This window comes from Chiloscyllium plagiosum, chromosome 34 (genome assembly GCF_004010195.1).
Source record: "Chiloscyllium plagiosum isolate BGI_BamShark_2017 chromosome 34, ASM401019v2, whole genome shotgun sequence".
Taxonomy (NCBI): domain Eukaryota; kingdom Metazoa; phylum Chordata; class Chondrichthyes; order Orectolobiformes; family Hemiscylliidae; genus Chiloscyllium; species Chiloscyllium plagiosum.
Window position 1 is genome coordinate 23,012,268 of NC_057743.1, and position 9,246 is coordinate 23,021,513.

General features: G+C 41.1%; 1 protein-coding gene across 5 annotated transcripts in view; it reads left to right on the top strand.

The window, feature by feature from the left end:
* The window catches only part of LOC122540327 (angiotensin II receptor-associated protein), a 23,647-nt gene extending 16,596 nt beyond the window's left edge, over positions 1-7,051 (top strand). The window contains exons 5-7 of one of the 5 annotated variants that reach the window (XM_043675875.1): positions 4,086-4,148; positions 4,680-4,763; positions 6,691-7,051. In XM_043675875.1, coding sequence (XP_043531810.1) covers positions 4,086-4,148; positions 4,680-4,726 — 110 coding nt within the window. In that variant the 3' untranslated portion in view covers positions 4,727-4,763; positions 6,691-7,051. Of the gene's footprint in view, positions 1-2,007; positions 3,293-4,085; positions 4,827-6,690 lie in introns of those variants that run through there. The other 4 variants (XM_043675874.1, XM_043675872.1, XM_043675876.1 and 1 more) reach the window with 4 other exon arrangements.
* The last annotated feature ends 2,195 nt before the right edge of the window (positions 7,052-9,246 follow it).

Consider the following 9,246-nt stretch of genomic DNA (forward strand, 5'->3'; position numbering starts at 1 on the left):
CACATTCTCTCTCCTGCACTGTCCTCACCCTTTTAAAACTGCTGTTTTTTTGCCTTTTTTTTTCCCAATGTTCCAAACAAATGCAACAGCATTTAAAACAGTAAATGCTGCTTCTGGAATGCAAGGAAAGCACCTCCAACACCTAAAATACCTCAAAAAAGAAAGGAGCAGCTCTTACAGCCAGAAATATTTTCTGTCCTCCATCTTGAATTACCCAGAATCTTGCTGCTATACCTTCACCATAAGCTCATCTTTTCCATGACATCTACCTTCTCCTTCCTCAAAACATTTCCAGTAAATCCCTGACCACCAACTTCGTCCTCAGGCCCCCATGTTAGCTGACTTAGAAATAGTCAGCATTTCTAATTTCTCTCTTTAGGTACAACCTCAATTCTTTCCAAAACTTTTGTCATCACCTACATCAAAGAAGAAAACAACATTAACCCCTCACTTCTGAGAAACCATGCCTTGACCCCCAAAATTGTCCCTTGAGTTACCCCACTCTACCATTTATCTTCATACTGTTATCCAAAGATGTGATTGGGCTTCCAAAATGCTCTTTGACAATCAGCTGTACTCTCAATTTCTCTATTGCCTTTTTATTGGATATTAGGCAAGTAGTTTAAAAGTTATTGATGAATCTCAATTTCAGCTAGTTATTCTGTGGGAAAACTGATGTCTCTGTTTCCAGACTATGCCCCAAACTTCACTCCATCACTTCCAAATCATTACGTTTGGTCATTGTTTAGGTTGAATCAGATTGATAGTAATCTCATCATCTTGCTTGAGTGTCTGTGCCCATGTCCACTCCTTATAAAGGAGCAGATATAATTTTCACCCTATCTGGCCCCTTTTGCTGACACCTTGAATCTTGCCTTTTCAACCTCCAAAACTGCTTCTTTTAAAGGTCCTTCAGCTGGTTCCACATACTCTACTTTTCATAAATTTAAGTTCATCGTCAACTGTTGATACTGATCCCTGTTGTCATGACGCATTTTCACCTTGGAGTTTAAGTCCTTTTCATGTCCATCCTTACACTGTCTTTAATGTCATCCAGTTAATCAAACCTCAAGGAGCTCTGCTTCCTTTACTCTGATACTTTGTGCAAATCACTCCTTTCCACGCCAGCGGGAAATTGGAGGAGAGACAGACAGGTACAGAAATAGAGTTGGCTTCAGAGTTGATTTAAATCTTCATGACAGAGCAACATGAACTTCCCACAGTTGCTTTGGGAGAAAAAGGTGAGGGGAGTAGGGGGCAACAGTATTAAGTGGACAGTTTGTATATCTGAAAAAACAAGCTGGAGAACGATCTTTTCAGACCAAAGACCTGGAATTATATACTTTTCTATCTTCATCCAAACCTTTAAAAGCCTTAAAATCCACTATTTGACCAAGTTTTACTTGTCATCTCCTGATATCTCCTTCCACTGTGTCCATGAACTGCCTGATCACACTTCTGAGAGATATCTTGGGGTCATTTGCAAATTGTTGATTTGTCAAGTTCAAAATATTAATGGGACAAGACAGACAAAAACAGTTTTCAGTGACCACGGTGAGGGTGAGTAATAGGAAAAAAACAGTTTTTAGATTTGAAGTTCTGGAACACAATCAAAATAGAGGCCATGCCAACATTTAGAAATAGATCGATTGAAGACAATAAGAATGCAAATAGAGTGGAGCAGAACAAGAGCATGAGGTTTGAATTACTGTCAATTCAGATTAATTGGCTTGAAAGGTCTATTTCTAGGTGGTAATTTATAGGTAATATTAAGACTTTAGTATCATTCCTAAGTTCCTGCATCTGCCAATGTTGCTTTAACAAACTAGTGCTGGAGCATTCTGTCAGCTCACTGAGTTTGCAGCTGAAACCAAGACTATCTCAGGATTCATGTATTCCTCACTTGAGGATTTTCATTTTCTTTTCTGCCAGTGATCTGTGGGGTTTGTGGGGGGGTGGGGGTTGGCAGAAGAGACAATGATTATTTCTCTGAATTGTTCTGTACAGGTTTTCCAGATTTAACCGGCAATCGAGAGCGAACTTCATACCAGACTATCGATGGGCCCGAGCCTCCCCACGAACCTGCTGCTTCTGCAGGGATCAAGATCTCTACTGCTGCCTACTAATATCAAGCTTTAAAGCGCAACTGCATGAAAGTCCACATAAATACCTTGTGCCTTAGATTCAATAATCACTTGTTTTTGTATGTGTTGATGTGTGAATGAATTCTGTGAAAATGTACTGATCATCTCTTGCAGATGAGATGATATCTTGTGGTGACTGTCTGGGAGACAGATGTCATTATCTGTGGTTGGGGGAGTAGGGGAAGAGAAAATGAATTGATCTGAACAGGTTTTTGTGAATTTTTTAATTGGCAGTCAAGTTGAAACTTCATACCAGGCCATCGCAAAGAAATTACATGGAGTTCTGGTTTGGAGATTTTTACACATCAAAAACTTCTGGCCCTAGTGAATTTAAGTGTGTCTGATAGGATCTCGGTTGAAATGACAGTGGACCATCCCAGTCTCGATTGAATACAAGATATGAAATGAAAGTTGTTCCCAACTGCAGAGATGTTATGGCTCAGTGGTAATACAATGCCATAATGACTAAAGTGTCATCAGATGAAAGTGATCCCTGCAAACTGGGGTACTTTATTGCTGCTGCTTTACAAGCCTTTTCATTGTAGACAGTGGCCTCTCAATATGACTTAGCTGTAGAAAGATTTGTTATTTACCACATCTGTGACCACTTAATAATGGTGATTAGGGTGGGGGAGTCTTGTTTTGTGTGGTATTGTAGTGTTTTGGTTGGCAGGTGTAACTGTCAAATGTGGTTGATTGCATGCCAGTGTAAAAGAGCCACTAGCCACCTGCCATTTAGCCACAGGGACATCGCCATCCCAGCATCCCACAGTTTTGTGTTCCAGCTACTGAAATTTGTGTTTGATTGAATTTGTAGTATAATTCAAGTTCAAGCTCAAGCTTTCTTGCTCATAGTAGTTCCAGTTTCGGAGACTGTGTCATCCAGAGGATTGTGGTAGCACTGTCTCTGAAGTTTGACAGAGAGGATAACCAATTTAATGCTCCTCTAAGTTTGTCCTCTAAGGTTAATCTATTGGATGGGCATGGCTAGTGCTTAATTGCTATTTTTCAGTGGACATACAAGCGGCATTAGGTGCTCAGACTTAGAGTCAGAGAGTTGTACAGCACAGAAACAGACCCTTCGGTTCAACTCATCCATGCTAACCAGCTATCCTAAATTAATCCAGTCCCCTTTGTCAGCCTCTGACCCCTATCCATCTAAATCCTTACTATTCACATACACATCCAGATGCCTTTTAAATGTTGTAATTGTACCAGCCTCTACCACATCCTCTGGCTACTCCTTCCATTCACGCACCACCTTTTGCATGAAAAAGTTGTTCCTTGGATCCCTTTTATATCTTTCCCCTCTCATTCTGGACTCCCCCACCCCGGGGAAAAGACCTTGCCTTTTTACCCTATCCATGCCCCTCATAATTTTATAAACCTGTATAAGGTCACCCCTCAGCTTCTGACGATCCAGGGAAAACAGCCCCAACCTGTTCTGCCCAGCTTGTTCTGGCCTGAAAGTGATTCCAGAATTAGCTATTTGCGAGTTGTAGCTGTAAGCTGTTGTTACACTCAGTATATTGTACTCTTCACCCACAGTGCATGGTGAACTGGATAGCATGTTTGGAACGGTGAAGGTTTGTTGGATAGATTAGTCTTTTTTTGTGCTATTTGTTCCAGACTTGGAAACAGACTTCATTTGTAGTTAGGAATTGTTGTTTGTGGTCTCAATTTCCTATTGCTGTCATTGGTTTGATTTATGTTTACAATTTTAAGTTCTCCATTCTGCCAAAATTACACCCATTTCTGTAAATTTAATGTGTAAAGTAATTTTTAAAAATGCTATTAACTACTAAGTAACTTGATTTTACAATGCTGCATAATTATGTAAGGACGAGAGAGAGAATCAGCAGGGACTGAAACCAATCCAAACAGTTGTTGGGGAATCGCTACTGTTGCCAATTGGAAATGATAAAGTAATTTTTTTTGCAGCGCCCTCCTCAAGATCGTTGCTAGCCTCTGCATGTGATTCTATTGCCATGGGAACAAGAGCAGGTATTAATCTTGGGCTCACTGTATGTGCACAAAGGTGTACATCACTATGTGTAATTTTATTCAATTATGTGCCATTTGTTCTCATTTTAGTGCCTGGTTACTGTCAGCATTCTGAATGGTATAATTGTGAAATGTATCTATTATTGCTAATAAAATCCACTAAAATGGCCTTACTGCTGTAAGCTTTTGAGTGCTACCAAGTAACAGATGCAGTTCAACATGATTTAAAACAGACAGTGGCAGGAACAAATGGAGGCATTACTTTTTTCATGTGGCAAAGCAGCTGAATTTATAAATCCTCAGGAATACTATATCATGAAGAATTTCCTAATTGTGCTAACAAGTAGAATACCACAAATAGATGACAGCAGTCATCTTGCCACCAATCTGGCTGAGCATAAGCTGCAATATTGAATGCCATTTCTGCACTTTTGGATCAAGTCTAAAAATAAATCTTACATCAAATACAGGTTCATCCAATCTACAGTCCTTTAACTTTACTAATAGTAGCTTTGTCTGTTGCTCTTTCAGTCGTCTTCCTCATCTACTTTCAACATACTCCAACTTCCTGGCACTGAGGCATTTCTGCAAACCACATTTTGCACATCATACAGGGTAACTACAGGAGATCTGATTTCTGTAACAATTCCCTCAAATGAATAAAGCAATAAATATGACTAAGCAATTTTTGTCCACTATTTTATTTGACTGCTAATTTGGAATGCATATTATGTTTGTGTCTTTTTAAAGCAAGAATTCTAAAAAGGAAGATATGATTCACTGGCACTGCTTTGACCTATTTTATGAGCATAAGAAGGGCAGGTGTGACTCCCTTAATATTCATCAACAGTCCTTTGCTTAAGCCTCCCCCTCTGAGTTTTGGTCAGCTTGCAGAGACTGAGCATGAAGCAGTCACCCCCTCATTATAGTATTTCTTTGTAAGCTTTGAAAGCCTCAGGGAAACGTGAGACAAGAGTCATTGAACACTGACAGAGTTGATCAGCAAAGCTGTTGTTTTGTGGGAGAGATTTGTGGAATCTCCAGGGATTCTTTCATTTAATTGAGAAATCCTTGTATCAGCTGGTTACAGCTACAAGATTTATTGCATGCCTTGTTGATCCTTGACTTCATTGATCAGCCACATGTGCTTTAGATAAAATCCAAGTGTTCCTAATACAAATTCCCTTTAGTCTGTATGTGGCCGTCTTTACTTTCAAACAACTTTCTCTTTGCAGTGCATTTTGTAGTATCATCTTCCATAGCTGGGCTCTTGCGTCGCACTAGAGGGTATGAGGATGCAGTTTGAGGAAAATCAGTCACTTCGGTATCTAAGTTATTTTCTATTTGTGGATTTATCTGAGATGGGAAGGTTATAGGAGACCAATTCCACTGTGTTTAGAATATTTCCACCTTGTCTTCATTGGAGAGGGGCTTACAGCAGTCAAAACAACTAATGAGTATATGTTGATGTTTGTGGGAAGAAAGTTGAACATGCATATTAGGTGTAATATGCCTAGTATCTGCATTATTCAGATCAAGGTGTGATTTGCTAATATATTGATGTTGGATGGGCCTAATGCTACAGATATTGCCCTGTATTGAGGGCGGTACCAATCAATCACAACCAGTGGCTTATATACAGTTGGGCCGAGGTCGGGAAAGGGTGAGGGTCTGCAGTTTGGGGGATAACAAGATGGGAGGGGATGCTGGAGATGGGTTTTGGGGAAGAAGTGGATGAAGGGACTGGAGTTGAGGGTTTATAAACTTTAGTGGGATTGAGCTTGAGTGAGGAGTGGGTTGGAGAATGGATGGCAGGTGAAGGGATTTGGGAATGAATGAGGACGCGATGAGTAACCCACCCAGACCATTTCCCTCTGAATGATGCACCTAACACTATGGGCAATTTAGCATAGCCAATTCACCTGACCTGCATATCTTTGGACTGTGGGAGGAAACCGGAACACCCAGTGCAAATCCATGCAAACCTTCAGGGAATATGCAAACCCAAAACACAGACAATTGCCTGAAGCTGGAATCGAACCTGAGTCCCTGGTTGCTGGGAGGCTGCAGTGCTAACCACTGAGCCACCATGCTATCCTAGAATAGTAGTGGACCATTCCATATCACCTGTCCTTGGTGGAGAAATTTGCAAAGAAAAACACCCTTGACCACAAGTCCATCAGAAAGTGGTCACACAGAGAATACTTGAGACCCTATGGGAAAAGGAGAGGGTGGATCTCGTTTGCTTGTCCCCTGAGCAGAATGTCAAAGCCATTTGGCAGAATAACTCATCACCAAAACTTTCCAAGTACCAAGACACTGTTTAGATGGTGGTTATCACGCTACCTGTGATGTCCTTCATGTACACCCAGACTTTCTGTGCCACCACGCGCTGCTTTCAAAGTGGCTGCAGGGAGGGGAGACTGTTGCAAATGTCCTGTTGGAATGTGCCTTTGCAAAGGAGATCATGAAAAAGATGCAGTGGTTTTTGTCAAGATTCATCCCGAGCAGCTCTGTGACAGTCTGTTCACTCGCATGCTAGGACAAATGTTGACTACTCCTGGAGGATCATCAATTTGGTGAAAGACGCTCTTTGTTGCTGTTCCCAAGCAAGGAGTTGACTTCAGCTAAGTGTTGCAGACTGGCACGTTCCAAGGTCCAGGACTACGTGGGTTGAGGGACACACTAAAGGTTTGGGATAGCTGCTGCCAAGCCTCTGGGGAAAACCACCATGTAAGATCTTCCTGTCAAGGTTAAATGGGGGGTTCATTCAATTGTGTGTAAATAAAATCTTATATAAGTAAGGAATGTCTTTGGTTTGTTTGTTGAATAGTCAAACTCCAGTGTTTATTTCTTCATGTGCTACTGTTCAGATCTAAACTGTTTTAGAGGCTATGTATGTAAAAATATCTTTACGAATAAACTATATTTTTGAAAAAAATAATCTGCTGTGTCGAAGAAGCTGAATTTTTTTTTTGTCTAACTCCTCTGTGAAGTTGTCTGATGACACTCCTGAAATGCCATACTGCTTAAAGAGTGTCAGTAGATGACCAACAGCCAAGTACTTAGCACTGCTGCCTCACAGCACCAGGATCCTAGGTTCGATTCCGGCCTTGGGTGACTGTCTGTGTGGAATTTGCACATTCTCCCCATGTCGGCGTGGGTTTCCTCTAGGTGCTCCGGTTTCCTCCCACAGTCCAAAGGTGTGCAGGTTAGGTGAATTGGCTATGCTAAATTGCCCATAGTGTTGGGTGGGTTACTCTTCGGAGGGTCGGTGTGGACTGGTTGGGCCGAAGAGCCTGTTTCCACACTGTCGGGAATCTAATCTACTGAAGATCCCTTTAAGAATACAGTGGAATAGAGGAAAGACTTGCCAGACAAATACTCAGATCATCACCTGCACCCTAGTGCAAAATTTCAGGCAGAACCCACTTAACCCTGTTAGCATCAATACCATTTAAACCAAACAACCCACAATTCTGAATGATTTGCGAGTCCATGAGTCTGCCAGTACTTAGTTTTTCCAGGTCTGTCTTAAATAAGCAATGAGAGAAATTCCCCCAGAGGAAGTCTCTTCACTGAGGCACTGGAAAATTCTGATTTGAGGACTACAGGATGTTGAGAATTTAACCAGTCATAGATTATTGCAGCAAATCCACCTCTCATAAAGGAACCTAAAAAAGTAAAACCATTCTCATACCTTAGAACATGGACTGTTGTTAATGGAAATTTTAGTGAGCAATATCTTTACAAATCAGTTCCTGTAAACCTCGCCACTGAGGAACAGGCAGCAGCTGGAAGAAGCTCGCGATGGATATAATTATAGTGCTAACCAGCTGCCACATTGCTGTAAATGTGTAGGAAGAACTTGCTAGCCCTTAAAACACTGAAACCTTCACTACCAAATTAAACAAATCTACATAATGTACCAGCCAATGTAATTGCTGACTGAGTTTCCTAGTTGGACAATCATAATTGTTAGCGAGTGATTGCTGACAACAATTGCTGAATATACTGCAAGCATCAGGTGATATGGCGTAGCAATTGAGCATCCTTTTTAGGCAGTGCTTTTAGATCATCATAACCCACTGAGTCAGAATAATTTAAATTTGACTCTAATTCTTTTTACCAGTTATCTTTAAATATATGTCCTCTGACTACTGACTTTTGTGCCATTGGGAATAGTGTCTTCTTATTTACATGATGAAAACATTTCAGTATTTTAAATATCATTATTAAATTTCCTCCAAGTGTTTTCATCACTGATATGAGCAATGCTACCTTAATCACATCCGTGTTACTATTCTAATAAATATTCTCTGCATTCTCTTTAAGACCCTGACATTCTTATAGAACATAGAACATAGAACTTAGAACAATACAGCACAGAACAGGCTCTTCGGCCCACGATGTTGTGCCGAACATTTGTCCTAGCTTAAGCACCCATCCATGTACCTATCCAATTGCCGCTTAAAGGTCACCAAAGATTCTGACTCTACCACTCCCACGGGCAGCGCATTCCCTGCCCTAACGACTCTCTGGGTAAAGAACCCACCCCTGACATCTCCCCTATACCTTCCACCCTTCACCTTAAATTTATGTCCCTTTGTAACACTCTGTTGCACCCAGGGAAAAAGTTTCTGACTGTTCCTCTGATCATCTTATAAACCTCTATCAAGTCACCCCTCATCCTTTGCCGTTCCAACGAGAAAAGGCCAAGCACTCTCAACCTATCCTCGTATGAACTATTCTCCATTCCAGGCAACATCCTGGTAAATCTTCTCTGCACCCTCTCCAAAGCTTCCACATCTTTCCTAAAGTGAGGCGACCAGAACTGCACACAGTACTCCAAATGTGGCCTAACCAAAGTCCTGTACAGTTGCAACATCACTTCACGACTCTTGAATTCAATCCCTCTGCTAATGAACGATAATACTCCATAGGCCTTCTTACAAACTCTATCCACCTGAGTGGCAACCTTCAAAGATCTATGTACATAGACCCCAAGATCCCTCTGTTCCTCCACCTGACTAAGAACCCTACCATTAACCCTGAATTCCGCATTCTTATTTGTTCTTCCAAAATGGACAACCTCACA